General features: G+C 54.4%; 1 protein-coding gene across 1 annotated transcript in view; it reads right to left on the bottom strand.

The window, feature by feature from the left end:
• Positions 1-12539: 12539 nt before the first annotated feature.
• LOC116947099 (latent-transforming growth factor beta-binding protein 1-like) overlaps positions 12540-16124 on the bottom strand; it is a 49744-nt gene continuing 46159 nt past the window's right edge. Inside the window, 1 exon segment of the mRNA XM_076070426.1 lies at positions 12540-15092. Within this exon segment, the coding sequence (XP_075926541.1) occupies positions 14839-15092 (254 nt within the window). The 3' untranslated portion in view covers positions 12540-14838.

Genomic DNA, 16124 nt, shown 5'->3' with positions numbered 1-16124 from the left:
TCCCAAAGTAGTATAGCAGGACCTTCCTGCAAAAATATTATTGAAATTCCCTGAGAATTTATTGTATTAAATTCATTATTGTGATCAGCATCAGCAGAAGCATCATCAGCAACAATCATGAGCATCAAGATCAGTAACAACATCATCCGCATCATCAAGAGCAGCACTATTAAACAAATAATAAAAATCAACAGCAGTCAATATTGCCATCGAAAACATCTTCATCAGCAGACGAACCGTCGTCATCAAAAGCCTCGCCATCAGCAACAACAGCGGCATTGTGAACAGCAGCGGCATTATCAATATCAGCAACAGCAGTGGTGGTGGGGGGGCGGTGTGCAGCCCCGGGCAGCTGCTCTTTTCGCCGCCACGCCCGCCCGCCTTTGTCTTCCTCTAAGCGGGGCCCGCTTCACTGCTGCTCAAAAGCATTGAAAGCAGCGGCACTAAATGCATGGCCCCGCCCTCTCCGCTGTTCAATGAGGCTTGAGGTAGGGGGGGGGGGGCAGTGGATGGGGTGTGTGGGGCAGGAGCTGCCATTGAAACCCTCATCCATGCCCTTCATCGCATCTCGACTCGACCACTGCAACTCTCTCCTATCCGGCCTCCCCACATCCCTTACACCTCCAAACTCCAGATGACCCAAATTGTCACTGCCGGACTAAGTCCGGCAATGCAGCCAGCTATGGCTCTAGGATTTGGTGTTACATGTTATTTATGTAGTTTATTGTAAAAATTCGGTCACAGTCCGTATGATCACTTTTACGTTGCAATTATGGCTTTATTTTTTGGTGATTTCGAAAACTTTTTTGGTTTGGACATGTTTGTTTTGTTGTAGTGCGGAGTTAGACTGATTGCCTTGATCTAAATTTTCTTGTGGTTGTTGTTGTTGTTTGACTTGCATCCCACTGGGATTTTTTGCACACAGCGTTGGTGTACGGTGCTTTTTTCAGGAATATTTTGCTGTTTTTTTTCATGGATTTTCTGTTTGCACAGTCACATAGTCACTTCAAGATATTTTTCATGTTCGTGTTTTTGTTTTTTTGTTTGTTGTGGTTGCACCCGATTCAAGAGCCGAATGGCTCACAGGGCTATACCAAAATAAATCAACTGAAACTGAGTCCGAGTACTCGGATCCCTGCCCTGGCTCCCAATGCACGTTCGTGTGCGCCCCGCCCTACGCGAGCCCACAGCCTCCTCGGTGCGGTGGAGGTCACTCTTCCACCTCAACATCTTGGAGAAGGAGGACTTCCGAAAGAGGTGACTGAGACCGAACTCCAGAAAATCGATTGTCCGAGGCCGCGCCACCTTGGCGTGACGCTTGACGAGTCGTCGTGGCTTTCAACGAACGCCTTTGACCATCGACCCTGAGTTCTGCACCTCAGTGTTGTCTTAAAGCGGCCGCTGTGGGCTGTGCTCGCAGACACCCGGACCATCACGGGAGCGATAACATCGACAGCCCAGCCTTGGCTTTCTGCGCCGTCAAACATGGCACCGCTGCATGTTCTTCCGCGATGCCGCGACACGCGGTTGTGAGTGTTCGTGCCGTGCGCTCATTAGCCTGGTGACCCCGCGAGTCACAAGAGCGCTCACCCGTGCACACACACAACCCCGACGCGTACACTCACATTAGTTTATGAAGCAAAAACACACCGGCAGTGTTACGAACGCCATCATCTCTCGCACCCTCCCGCTCTGCGGTCCCTGGGGGGGGCGGGGGGGGCGGGGGGGGGCGCCCCTCCCCCTTCCCCCCTGCAGAATGCCCCCCATCCGCGAATAACCGCGTGCGCTGAAAGACGCGGTTTGATACAGTTCCTTAAGCTCCATTAATCTCCATTCATCTCACTTTCATTTGATTTTATTTCTCTTTAGCTACCGCTGATCCCTGCCCGCCCCCCCAGGGAGTTAATCCCAAGGGACAGGTGCCAGCGCAGGAGCCAATGTCAAACTGCGTCGATTGTGAAGCGAGTAGCTGTGGGGGGGGGGGGGGTGGACAATGGTCATGGGGGTGGACAATGGCAGTGGAGGGAGCGAAGGCGCGGGAGCTTCGAGGGCAGCAGATGGGAGACGGGCGGGTGGAGGTGGGGCGGGGAGGGAGGGAGGGAGGCGAGGCAACTTCTGTTACCCACGAGACGGCACGAGTCTTCACTTGAGAAGGTGCGAGAAGGGTGATGGACGATGGGATGGTGGAGGTTGATGGAGGGTGGATGATGGCGATGGAGAGGATACAAATAACGGTGGAGGGTGGATGTCAGTGTTGGAATATGTCAAGCGGGTAGATTGAGAGTGGTGGAGAGTGCTTGATAATCGCAGTTCACTCAATACTTGACACTCGGAGAGACCGGGTCTCATGATATTGAGACTCGGGGAGACTGGGTCTCAGGGTCTTTAGATTCAGGGAAACCAGGTCTCAAGGCCTTGAGATCCACAAACTCCCGGCCTCAGAGTCTTGAGACCTAGGGATACTAGGTTTCAAGAGTCTTGAGACTCGGGGATATCTTGAGACTCGGTCTTGAGACTCAGGACCTTGAGACCTGGGGATCATGGGTGTAAGAGTCTTCAGACTCAATGTTGTGAGACTCGAGGAGAATGGGTCTCGGGCTCTTGAGGCTACGGACGGTGTCTGCTTGGTTGTTGTGGAACACGGAGCCCGTGCTGGGAATGGGCGCTCTGCCGTGGGGTGCACTCAGCGCATTGTGGGGAAGTGGACGATAATTATATGAGTAGACTCGTCCCCGATAAAGGAATGTATCATTTCCACCACTGGCTCAAGGGTGTAAACAGATAATCACCGCCGAAATGTTAATTTGAGGAGGAAATCACTTCCATTTATAATGGAGGGTGTACGTATATGTGTTGAGCTTCTTTCGCACTGTTCGTCCGAAACCATGGCAATCGGAGGTGCGGGGGAAGGACAACAAAGTAAACACAAAAAGCAGTTCTAAAGAGATGAGTTTCCAATCTAGATTTACAAGTGCACAGTTCCAGTGGCTTCCTAATATCGGAAGAAAGAGCGTTTCAGACGGCCGCAGAAGCGCATCTGAAAGCGCCCGATGCAGTGGCCAGAGTGGATGAGGATGATGGAGGGTGAATGAGGATGATGGAGGGAGATGATGGGTGGATGATGATGGAGATTAGATAAGGATGATGGAGGTTGGATGAGGATAGTGGGGGATGACGAGGTATGATGGAAGGTGAATGAGGATGATGATGGGGGATTTTGGGTGCGTGAGGATGCGGATGATGGAGGTCGCGTGCGCCCTCGCGCCGCGCGCACAATCGCGCATTGTGATGGGGCCACTGATGCTATTCAAAGCGCGGACACATGGGGATACCCCCCACCACCACCCCCTTCTGCCCCCCTCCCCCTCGTCACGCCTTCACAGGAGAAAGCGGCGCCGCGCCTGGCACCCGCATTGTGGCCATCTGCCGCTAATTGGATAATTGGATAAGTGAGTGTGAAACGATCGCCGTGAATGGAGACGCGCGGGTCCATGGCTTCACGGCCATGAATGCAGTGCGCTTCATTATCCCCTTCATTACAAGGGGGTCCGGGAGGCACCCCCTTTGTGCCCGCGAGGGGCTTTACATTCGTAATGGAGATTAAATGGCCCTTGAATGGTCCCTAGCGGCATTGTGCGCGTGAATTGATGATGTATACATTCGCTCACACACACAGAGACGCGCGCACACAAACGCATGCACAAAGCGCACGAATCCTGAGATTAGCCCGATACAAATCGTTGGGGAGAAATAATAATGGTGATGCTAATACAGAGCGAGTTACCCAGGCAAGCTTCGCCGAGTCCCAGAACCCCTTTGTCAGGAAGGTCCTACGTTGGGATGTGACCAATTCCGTCAATATATTATATTAGTTGCCACGATCGGTCGAGAAAGAATCTGCCACGGCTACGCTGCAGGGAATGTTACTATTCAACATTCATTAATGTTTTGTGTAATATTGTCGATGTCTCATGGTTACACTGTTCTTTTTTTGCGCTGGTTGCTATTCGCTTCGTCGCTGTACTTTTATTTGTTTTGCTTTTGTAATTTTCGTGACCCAGGTCGCTCTTGCGAACGAGACTCGCTATGCTGGTCTCTTGAGTTCTCACCACCCTGGTTCAACAAATTAACTTGAATGCTCGACACAGCCTTCAATTACGCTGTGGCCTTAAAAGAAAATATATAATAGGCGACGTTTCGGGAAATGGCCCTTCTTCACAGCATATTACTCCAACTGTGCAGCCCTCTCCATGCGTTGTGAAGAAGGGTCATTATTGAATCGTTGGTGTGGCTGTGCTTTTGCAGCACTAATGGAACATCTTCGCCGGTTATAAACATTCAGGCTAGCCTGCCTACGATCCATCCTGAGTTTGACCCGGCTTAATTGTGAGGAGCTCACAAATCCTCAAAATATCTGGACAAAGTACCATCGGTGAGCTCCTCCAGCAGGCAAGACTGCGTTGGCTGGGTCATGTAGCCCACATGCCCAGCCCACCGCATACCTAAACAGCTTTCGTTCGACCGGATAGAGGAGGCTAAATGGGCGCGGTACGGACTAGAGAAGAGATGGAGTGGTGTGGTACAAGAGGATGTGGAGCTGAGTGGACTTGCCGATGACCAGTACCAGCGGTGTCAAGATCGGCCTCTGTGGAGGAGGCTCGTGAAGGACGCTACTGGGCAGTTGGAGGCAGTCGCCCTCCGGCAACAACAGGAGGCAGAGGAGCGACGCTCACAACAACGAGCAGAGCGCCGGGCAGCTAAAACACATCAAGTTGGCTCAGTAGGGGGCACAGGTGGTGCATCGTCATCTCAGTCAGTCAACCCATGGCACCTGGGTCTGTCCTGTGACCTTCCAGCGGGCGTTCGACACTTCACGTGGCCTTGAAGTGCACGTAGCCTGGCACAAGCGTCGTGGTGACGTCACTTAGTGGCAAATGGCGGTTGTTGTGCAGCACTGCTTGTGCTCCGCAGCAGCAACACGAGTTTTTTTTTTTTAAAGGTGAAACGTGAATGAGTGTTTTGGTTCGTCGTGTAGACCAGCACAGGGCATTCGATTAGTCCAACTTTTCGCGAAAACGGTCAAAATTGGACGAAGTAAACCAATTTTTTTTAAATACTCTCACTCGACTCTCCTCCACACGCTCCGCAACTTCTCCCCTTTCACTCAGTACCCCTCCCCCGCGCACTCCCCGCTCCAGCAACTAAGGCTTCTGTCGAGGTCTCAGTTAACATTCACTCGGTTGGGTGGGAGGGGGCGAGTCGCTCGTTCACCGCTGCTTCCCCCGCGCCCTGGAGAAACTCCTTTCCCCCGCCATCCGTGCTGTCGACTCCTTGCCCCAGTTCAAGTCCGCGTGGCGGCAACCCTCCGACGTCCCACGCCATTACTCCACTTGCAAACCAACCCGAGAGCACTTCGGGGGGCTACACAGCGCCGCCGTCAATGCCTACGCAGTGGTTTGTGGTGGCAATATTCGCACGCCAGCGGTGCGACGGCGCACTTGTTTAAAAGATGTGAGAAAACTTGATTTGAAGCTTTCGTGACTGCAGGAATTACTCTTTGGTTCTTCCGGTAAAGTCACGTAGGTGGAAAAAATAATAAAAAATGAAATTAATTAAATCACGACGTTTCGATTGCAACACAAGCAATCATCATCAGGTGTGACAACCACAGCTTGTGTTGCAATCGAAACGTCGTGATTTAATTTATTTTATTTTTTCCACCTACGTGACTTTACCGAAAGAACCAAAGAATATGGATCCTTATTCTTAGCTCTTTCGGTAAAGTCACGTTGAAGGGAAACAATAAAATAATAAAATATATATAAAACAATAAAAATTCTCACGACGTTTCGACCATAACACAAACGGTCGTCATCAGATGACAAACGGTCGTCATCAGATGACGTCCGTTTGTGTTATGGTCGAGACGTCGTGAGAATTTTTATTGTTATATATATTTTATTATTTTATTGTTTCCCTTCAACGTGACTTTACCGAAAGAGCTAAGAATATGAATTACTGCAGTCACGAAAGCTTTAAATCAAAATTTAATATGGATCCTTGCAGTCACTACAACTTCAAATATTTCAATAAAGTCACGTAGAATGAAAATAAATTAGATAATATCATACGACGCTTCGACTGCAACGCAAGCAATCAACATGTGAGAAAGCTTCCACGGTGACCACGAGACGGCAGTGCAACAAGTAGGTTCGTATGCGAGGTCAAGTTTTTTTTTTTCCCGGGTTCATTCCATACACAACACACGTGTTGAGACTTCGCGCGTCTTTGCTTGCTGGGTAATAAGTGTCAATCTGCTGATAATTGTCCTGAGCAATACACGTGCCCTCTCTGCGTAGTATGCACGTGGCGATGCGTCGATTAATCAATTATTGCGCTGTCGATACATGCATCGAATCAGTGTTATACTCGTTAACTCATAAAAGCCTCACTGAGTCTCGACCATTTTCACACGCTTTTATTTTACTCACTCGTCTCCCCCCTCCTCTTTTCCGAACATAGATGGACTCGTCCATCTGAACAAACTGTCAAATCGCTCTCCGTGGTGCTAACGTTAAAAATAACCCGCCACTTTTTCAAATTTTCTTGCTGTGGTTTTCGCACCTGATGATGATTGCTTGTGTTGCAATCGAAACGTCGTGAGAATTTTGTTTTGTATTTTTATTATTTAGTTGTTTCCCTTCTACGTGACTTTGCCGAAAGAACCAAGAATATGAATCCCTGCAGTCACGAAAGCTTTAAATCAAAATGTACTCAATCTGTTGTTGTATCCTCAAATTTTGTAACTCAATTTTAACCCACTTCCCAATGTGGTATCGACTGTAAACTTGGTATGCTTATGTCATACTGATGACAATACAACTATATGTTTAGGCTTGGGTCTAATTGTCCACGCTCAACTGACGTTGGCTGTAAATCACCACGCTCCTTTACATTATGGCAAGCTTCGGGGCGACTTCCTGGAGTCGTGGAGTTCTGCCATTACTCGTACGGTACATTTCATTAAAGCGTGTGTTTTTAAAAGTATTTTTAAATATTACTTATTTTAATTGTCGCCCGCTACTGCGAGAGATTTTGCGGTCGGGGACGATAATTGCTTTGCGTTTACCTATTAAGTAATGTGCCGGGCCCCATAACAGAGTTACACGGCTATTCCGTACGTACTTGAGTATGGTGGCAGCAATATGTTCAAGAGCTAAACGCCAATGTCGAAGTCTGCTGGCCACGACGAGAGGGCTTCAGCAGAGAAAGCTGGCGTAGTTTTCCTGTTCCTTCGTTGAAGGATCGCAGACGAGAGTGGTCTTACTTCATGGTGCATAGTTACATTTCGATTTAAATCTTTCGTGACTGCAGGGATTCATCTTCTTGGTTCTTTCTGTTTCTTCACCTGAGGAAGGTTACTTGTGTTGTGGCCGAAACGTCGTGAGAATTTTATTGCTTTATTTTTATTATTTTATTTCCATTCTACGTGACTTTACCGAAAGAACCAAGAAGGTGCATAGTTAGTTTCCATTCCTTCTTTTCGGCTCTTCCCTGCCAAAGCACCTCCTTCCCGTGGTGCAGTACAAGGCAACGATTTATAAACCAAAGCATGCATTAAATCCTCTAGGGCGCTGTAGTGCAGTGCTTTGTGTTTTGCACAAACGTATAAATGAAGCGGGGACACTTAAAAAATATATTTTGTCAGCGTTATTCCGACGAAACAATGTCTAGAAAACCGGATCATGTACTGTCTTCACCAGGACTTTGCAGCGTAGTATCTGATTTTGTTCTCTCTGATGCAGGCGGACCCGGGTAAGGACCGCACGAATAACTTTTTGAAGAGGGGACGCTCCATCACCACTGTGGGACGCTCTTATCACCACTGGGGGGGACGCTCTATCACCACTGGGGGGACGCTCTATCACTACTGTAGGACGCTCTATCACTACTGTGGGACGCTCTATCACCACTGGGGGGACGCTCTATCACCGCTGTGGGACGCTCTATCACCACTGGGGGGACGCTCATTCACCACAGTGGGACGCTCTATCACCACTGGGGGGACGCTCATTCACCACAGTGGGACGCTCTATCACCACTGGGGGGACGCTCTATCACCACTGTGGGACGCTCTATTACTACTGTGGGACGCTCTATCACCACTGTGGGACGCTCTATCACCACTGGGGGGACGCTCTATCACCACTGGGGGGACGCTCTATCACTGCTGTGGGACGCTCTATCACTGCTGTGGGACGCTCTATCACCACTGGGGGGACGCTCTATCACCACTGGGGGACGCTCTATCACTACTGGGGGGACGCTCTATCACCACTGGGGGGACGCTCTATCACTACTGTGAGACGCTCTATCACCACTGGGGGGATGCTCTATCACCACTAGGGGGGACGCTCTATCACCACTGGGGGACGCTCTATCACCACTGGGGGACGCTCTTTCTATCACCACTGTGGGACGCTCTATCACCACTTGGGGGGGGGGGGGGCGCTTTATCACCACTGGGGGGACGATCTATCATCACTGTGGGGACGCTCTATCACCACTGTGGGACGCTCTATCACCACTGGGGGGGACGCTCTATCACCACTGGGGGACGCTCTTTCTATCACTACTGTGGGACGCTCTATCACCACTTGGGGGGGGGGGGCGCTCTATCACTACTGTGGGACGCTCTATCACCACTTGGGGGGGGGCGCTCTATCATCACTGGGGGGACGCTCTATCATCACTGGGGGGGGGCGCTCTATCACCACTGGGGGGGGGGACGCTCTATCACCACTGGGGGGGGGGGGGGATGCTCTATCACCACTGGGGGGGAGGACGCTCTATCATCACTGGGGGGGGGACGCTCTATCACCACTGGCGGGGGGGGACGCTCTATCACTACTGGGGGGACGCTCTATCACTACTGTGAGACGCTCTATCACCACTGGGGGGGACGCTCTATCACCACTGGGGGGGGACGCTCTATCACCACTGGGGGGACGCTCTATCACCACTGGGGGGACGCTCTATCACTACTGGGGGGACGCTCTATCATCACTGGGGGGGGGCGCTCTATCACCACTGGGGGGGGGGACGCTCTATCACCACTGGGGGGGGGGATGCTCTATCACCACTGGGGGGGGGGGGACGCTCTATCATCACTGGGGGGGGGACGCTCTATCACCACTGGCGGGGGGGGACGCTCTATCACTACTGGGGGGACGCTCTATCACCACTGGGGGGGACGCTCTATCACCACTGGGGGGACGCTCTATCACCACTGGGGGGGACGCTCTATCACCACTGGGGGGACGCTCTATCACCACTGAGGGGACGCTCTATCACTACTGGGGGGACGCTCTATCACTACTGTGAGACGCTCTATCACTACTGTGAGACGCTCTATCACTACTGGGGGGACGCTCTATCACTACTGTGAGACGCTCTATCACTACTGTGAGACGCTCTATCACTACTGTGAGACGCTCTATCACCACTGGGGGCACGCTCTATCACCACTGGGGGGACGCTCTATCACTACTGGGGGGACGCTCTATCACTACTGTGAGACGCTCTATCACCACTGGGGGGACGCTCTATCACCACTGGGGGGGACGCTCTATCACCACTGGGGGGACGCTCTATCACCACTGGGGGGGACGCTCTATCACCACTTGGGGGGGGCGCTCTATCATCACTGGGGGGACGCTCTATCATCACTGGGGGGGGGCGCTCTATCACCACTGGGGGGGAGGACGCTCTATCACCACTGGGGGGGGGGGACGCTCTATCACCACTGGGGGGATGCTCTATCACCACTGTGGGACGCTCTATCACCACTGGGGGGGACGCTCTATCACCACTGGGGGACGCTCTTTCTATCACTACTGTGGGACGCTCTATCACCACTTGGGGGGGGGGCGCTCTATCACTACTGTGGGACGCTCTATCACCACTTGGGGGGGGGGGCGCTCTATCATCACTGGGGGGACGCTCTATCATCACTGGGGGGGGGGGCGCTCTATCACCACTGGGGGGGGGGACGCTCTATCACCACTGGGGGGGGGGGATGCTCTATCACCACTGGGGGGGGGGACGCTCTATCATCACTGGGGGGGGGGACGCTCTATCACCACTGGCGGGGGGGGACGCTCTATCACTACTGGGGGGACGCTCTATCACTACTGTGAGACGCTCTATCACCACTGGGGGGACGCTCTATCACCACTGGGGGGGACGCTCTATCACCACTGGGGGGACGCTCTATCACCACTGGGGGGGACGCTCTATCACTACTGTGAGACGCTCTATCACCACTGGGGGGACGCTCTATCACCACTGGGGGGGACGCTCTATCACCACTGGGGGGACGCTCTATCACTACTGGGGGGACGCTCTATCACTACTGTGAGACGCTCTATCACTACTGGGGGGACGCTCTATCACTACTGTGAGACGCTCTATCACCACTGGGGGGACGCTCTATCACCACTGGGGGGGACGCTCTATCACCACTGGGGGGACGCTCTATCACCACTGGGGGGATGCTCTATCACCACTAGGGGGGACGCTCTATCACCACTGGGGGACGCTCTATCACCACTGGGGGACGCTCTTTCTATCACCACTGTGGGACGCTCTATCACCACTTGGGGGGGGGGCGCTCTATCATCACTGGGGGGACGCTCTATCATCACTGGGGGGGGGCGCTCTATCACCACTGGGGGGGGGGGGACGCTCTATCACCACTGGGGGGGGGGGATGCTCTATCACCACTGGGGGGGGGGACGCTCTATCATCACTGGGGGGGGGACGCTCTATCACCACTGGCGGGGGGGGGGGACGTTCTATCACTACTGGGGGGACGCTCTATCACTACTGTGAGACGCTCTATCACCACTGGGGGGGGACGCTCTATCACCACTGGGGGGACGCTCTATCACTACTGTAGGACGCTCTATCACTACTGTGGGACGCTCTATCACCACTGGGGGGACGCTCTATCACCGCTGTGGGACGCTCTATCACCACTGGGGGGACGCTCATTCACCACAGTGGGACGCTCTATCACCACTGGGGGGGGGGGACGCTCTATCACCACTGGGGGGGGGGGGGATGCTCTATCACCACTGGGGGGGGGGGACGCTCTATCCCCACTGGGGGGGGGACGCTCTATTACCACTGGCGGGGGGGGGACGCTCTATCATCACTGGGGGGGGGGGACGCTCTATCACCACTGGCGGGGGGGGACGCTCTATCATCACTGGGGGGGGGACGCTCTATCACCACTGGGAGGGGGGACGCTCTATCACCACTGGGAGGGGGGACGCTCTATCACCACTGGGGGGGGGGGGGCGACGCTCTATCACCACTGGGGGGGGACGCTCTATCACCACTGGGGGGGGGGGGCGACGCTCTATCACCACTGGGGGGGGACGCTCTATCACCACTGGGGGGGGGGGCGACGCTCTATCACCACTGGGGGGGGACGCTCTATCACCACTGGGGGGGACGCTCTATCATCACTGGGGGGGGGACGCTCTATCACCATTGGGGGGGGACGCTCTATCCACTGGGGGGGGGGACGCTCTATCCACTGGGGGGGGACGCTCTATCACCACTGGGAGGGGACGCTCTATCCACTGGGGGGGCGCTGTTTTATTGAAAACGGCCCCCCTCCCCTCATTAAATCCTCATCCTACAAATCAACGACCGTAATCTCTTTTTCAACAATTGAAGCAATTGGCGGGACCTCGGGGTCCCATCACTGCCCCGGGGTGGTAAAACCCGTGTAGCGACACGAGTCTTGCTGCCTTACCGACAACAAAACTAGTGTCAATCGATTGGCCTCGTCGAGAGCTACTCGGGGCACTAAGTTTCGTAAAAAGTTGAAAAATTACACAAACACGTTAAATTCCCTGCCTGGGGGGGGCGGCGGCGGCGGGGCTCGCCTTGGCAAAGAAGCTGAGGATCGACGTCTGACCGGAGGGCGTCGTCGCCGCGCGCGACTGCGGCGGACGCCCCCCGGGGCTCGCGTTTGGCCGGTGGGGTGGCGCCCATCGTGTCGATCGCCGCCTGCTGCTGGCGCTTGTTGGCGCGAGTCTGGGCGGGCGGCGCGTTGCTGTCGGAATCACGAGTGGGCGGACTTAAAAATAATAATTATTGACCTGATTTTTGCGGGACCCCGGGGTCCCGCCAAATGATTCGTTTACGCTTGCAAGCACGGGGGCCGAGTGCCAAATCGCGGCGACCTCCACGGCCAACCTGCCGCGAAAGCCGGAGCACCGCTGCCGTGCCGGGACACGAAAAGCCGATAGATTTCTTTTTTACTAAATTCAAGCGGTAAAACAATCTTAGTTTAAGGGTAAAAAACAAACGGAAGGACGGACAAAAACGAATGGCAGGGAAACGAATTGCCCCATAGGCCAACATGTGGATTACGGGGAATGCCCCTCAGGGCGGAGTGTGGACGATGGTGACGGCGGCGGTGATGCACAAGACGCTCCACACAGACCACGACAGCTTGGGGGTTGTTTTACAAAACAAACTTTTTCTTTACGGAGATACTCACTGCATCGTGTAAATGAACTGTACATTTCATATTAAAAAAACAACAACAAACAATTTATCATCATCATCACCACCACGCGAATCGCGCTTCAACCGCCAAGCGGGGCGCTCCGACTCCTCGCTCCCGGGCGCTCTTCCCGACCCCGCGAATCAACAGCACCCACCACGGCCACCACGCCTCGCACCTTGCCGCCTCGCACCCAGCAGCAAATACGCCACCACGTGGACGTTTCGGGCAACGGTCCTACCTCAGCCTCCACAGGGCAACCGTCCCACGGCCAAACTATTCAACCTCTGTCCCGCGCCCGGTCGGATCTCGGAAGGTAAGCGCGGTGTTAAGCCTGCTCAGTGTTTGGGCGAGAGGGGGCTGCCTCGGGGGTACCACCACGTGTCCTCCTAGGCTTGGGCTGCGAGGTGGCCAGATGGCAGCACAGCCAAGGGTGGTTGCCCCCGATGCTCCGTGGCATTCATCGCCAAACATCCAAATGTAGCAGCACCCACCTTCAAAAATTTAATCTTAAGCTCAGCGAGCCTTTTTACGGATAAATAAGTGGAATTATTTATTTTCTAATGTTCTAAGAGTGGGGGGGGGGCTGGGGTGATATCTCACTGAACATTTTCAGGGTCGCTGTTAGACTAGAGTCGTAGGCGCCAGTGGCTAGTGGTCACAACGAAGGTATATTATAGAAGTGGTGTGGCAGGTAAATATTAACCTGGCCACGGTCGTGCGTGGGTTTTCGTCGGTTGTGCAGTACATCTTTCAGTTTTAGCTTTTGGGGTTGGACCGCGTGTTGTTTGGCACGATGTCCGACGTTTCACTCCACGGCACAACCGTAGAACAATTTCTTTTGTCGCCGAACTCGAAGAGACCCGGCCGAATTCAGACCCTGGCTGTGTACGAGGCAGCGGTGCTGGGAGGGGTGCGGGGGGAGGGGCGCGAGGTTTGAGTTTCAAGTCTGAGCTTGAGCACCATTTCCGAACGTAGCAACAGCAGCCCGCTTTCACGTTCGAGTGGCTCCACGCGGTGGCTGTAGCACCAGAAGCACGGTCGACGCGCGCACGCATCGCGAGTTCACGCGGGCACGGCACCGCGGTCCCTACCTCTTCACTCGCGAGTTCCCACGGGGGCCCCCGGGGTCAGGGCCGGATGCAGGGGATTTAGCGGGGAGGGAGTCAGGGTTTGGATGGGGGCGGGAGGGGGAACCGGACATCTCTCTGAGGAAGCAAAACTGCGGAGGGGCGCAGGGAACAATATATAGTTTTTACTTAAAAAGTCTGATTATTCGTTTGTCGTTTTAATATGGACAATATAAACATAAAAGGGGGGTGCGTGGGGAGGGGGCTCTGCTGCTCAGGGGCTCCGCTGCGAGTGAGACTTAAATTATGTAAACTAAGCGGCAAATAACAGCGTTATGGGATGCAGCCTATTATTATCCCCATTGATAATTATTATTATGTCATAATAGTGGCCAGGCTTCTGACACCGCTCATCAGCTGTGGCCCAATCGAGGTTATACAGCAACGCCGCAGTCCACCCAGCGGTGATATACATGGGTACCACACAGTCGGGTTCGCGTGTGTGTGGTGGGGCAGAGCGTGGGTTATTCCGCCTCGTTCCAGACGTCTGGTTAGCGTGGAAGAGTAGGCCAAATAGCCCTCTCGAGGGGGCTCTCGACCGGAGTGGCCTCGAGTGGACGCCCCTTCCGCCCACATTTGCGTGAGCCAGCAAATGCTGGGTAGCGCCTTTGCCCATTCTACATCCTGTACGCACATCACACATCGCTCACTGCCCCCCCCCCCCCCCCCCCGCTCGATCTGCTCCACCGTGGCTTCGCGCGTTTCGTGTGAGTGGGGCACCGCGGGGCGGTCAGTGAGGGGCGACCCCGTGACCTGACGTGACCTCTAGTGACACGTGTCGCGGATGACGAGGCCTTCATCTGTGTCGTGAGAGATATTCCCACCCGCCCCGTCTCTTCCAGCCCCCCTACCTTTCTCCCAAATCTCCCCGTCGTCATTCTTATCCCCACATCTCCCACCCCAAGTCGCCACCACCTGCCCCACACAAGCACCCCGAGCACGGTCCGACTCGGCACCAAACACAGCCACCGAGGCCATGGGACCCCTCCCCCCAGAGAGAGGAGGCCACGGAGACGGATCACGCGATACCATACACACACACACCAGAGAGGCAGCAGTCACAACAACAATAACATTATTAGTGGTGGTAGCGGGAGGGGAGGGGGAAGCAGGAGGGAGCGGCTAGGGGGCCCTGCGGGCGCGGTGGGAACGCGGCTGAGCCCTGGAGGGTTTTGGGGCCCTGGAGGGTTTTGGGGCCCTGGAGGGTTTTGGGGCCCTGGGAGCCCTGGGGGCCCGGTGGGGCTCGCACACGCGCCCGTCGGGGCCCAGGGCCGTGCCCTGGGGGCAGCTGCACCTGAAGGAGCCCTCCGTGTTCGTGCAGTGGCCATTGGAGCATAGAGGACCACCCGGGTTGGACTCCTCACACTCGTCTACGTCTGTTGGGGGGATGGCCAGGGGGGGGGGGCGGTGGGGTGGGGGGGCAGATGTGTAGAGAGGCGTGCAGAGAGTGTGACCATGTGTACAATAATACGAGTGCACAGATGTAGTGCGCAGTAATGTGTGTACAGACACATGCCTGTACACGCATGTACAGGCATGTGTATTCAGGTGTGTAGGGAGCTGTGTACAGGCACGTGTACAGGTGTGTGTGTGTGTGTACAGGTGCGTGGCAGAGATGTCATTGATATGTGTACAGGTGTGTGCAGAGGTCTGTGTGTGTTTAGTAATGTAGAAGGGTATGTATAGAGATGAATATGTGGGTGTGTCTATAGAGGTCTGTATATATGTGTGGGGAGCGGCAGTATCGTGGTTAGCACACCACGCGACGAACCCAGTAACCCGAGTTTAATTCTCCCTTACTAGAAATAATGATAGCGAATGTTTGAACCGACCCTGCGCCTCCCCGAGGTCAACCTCAGCCCTAAATACATACTTGGTGCGATGTGTGAAAAACAACATCACGGGGGAGAGACAAAGGCGGCCGGGCGTGGTGTTGGCCACTCACCACCTCATGTGCCGTTCCAGGCTTCACTTTCCCCACAAGCCTGTTAATTTCTAAACGGGGGACCTTTGTCTTTGTCTGTGTGTACGAGTGTGTGTGTGTACCCCCGGGGTGAGAGGGAGTGTCGCGGTTAGCGCGCTGCGCTATGAACCTGGCGACCCGGGTTCGATTCCCGCTCACAGCGGTTTAGTTAATCGGTGACGATTATCTAAACTGGTCCTGGGCCTCCCAAAGGTCGACTCAGCCTCAAATGAGTACCTGGTGCGATGCGTAAACATCGCCTCTGGGGAGACAAAGGCGGCCGGGAGTGGTGTTGGCCACCCACCCCCTCATATGCTGTGCCGGCCTTCATGGGTGCTCGCTAACAGCACTTGCCCCAACAGTCTGTTAAAGGCTATACGGGGGATCTTGGTCTCTGTCTTTGTGTGTGTGTGTGGTGTGGTGTGTGGTGTGTGGTGTGGTGTGT

The sequence above is a fragment of the Petromyzon marinus genome, chromosome 29, assembly GCF_048934315.1.
Source record: "Petromyzon marinus isolate PM22_M1 ecotype Great Lakes invasive population chromosome 29, UKy_Petmar_22M1.pri1.0, whole genome shotgun sequence".
NCBI lineage: Eukaryota > Metazoa > Chordata > Hyperoartia > Petromyzontiformes > Petromyzontidae > Petromyzon > Petromyzon marinus.
Note: the sequence above shows the minus strand (reverse complement) of the source record. Positions and strands in the feature narration are given on the sequence as shown.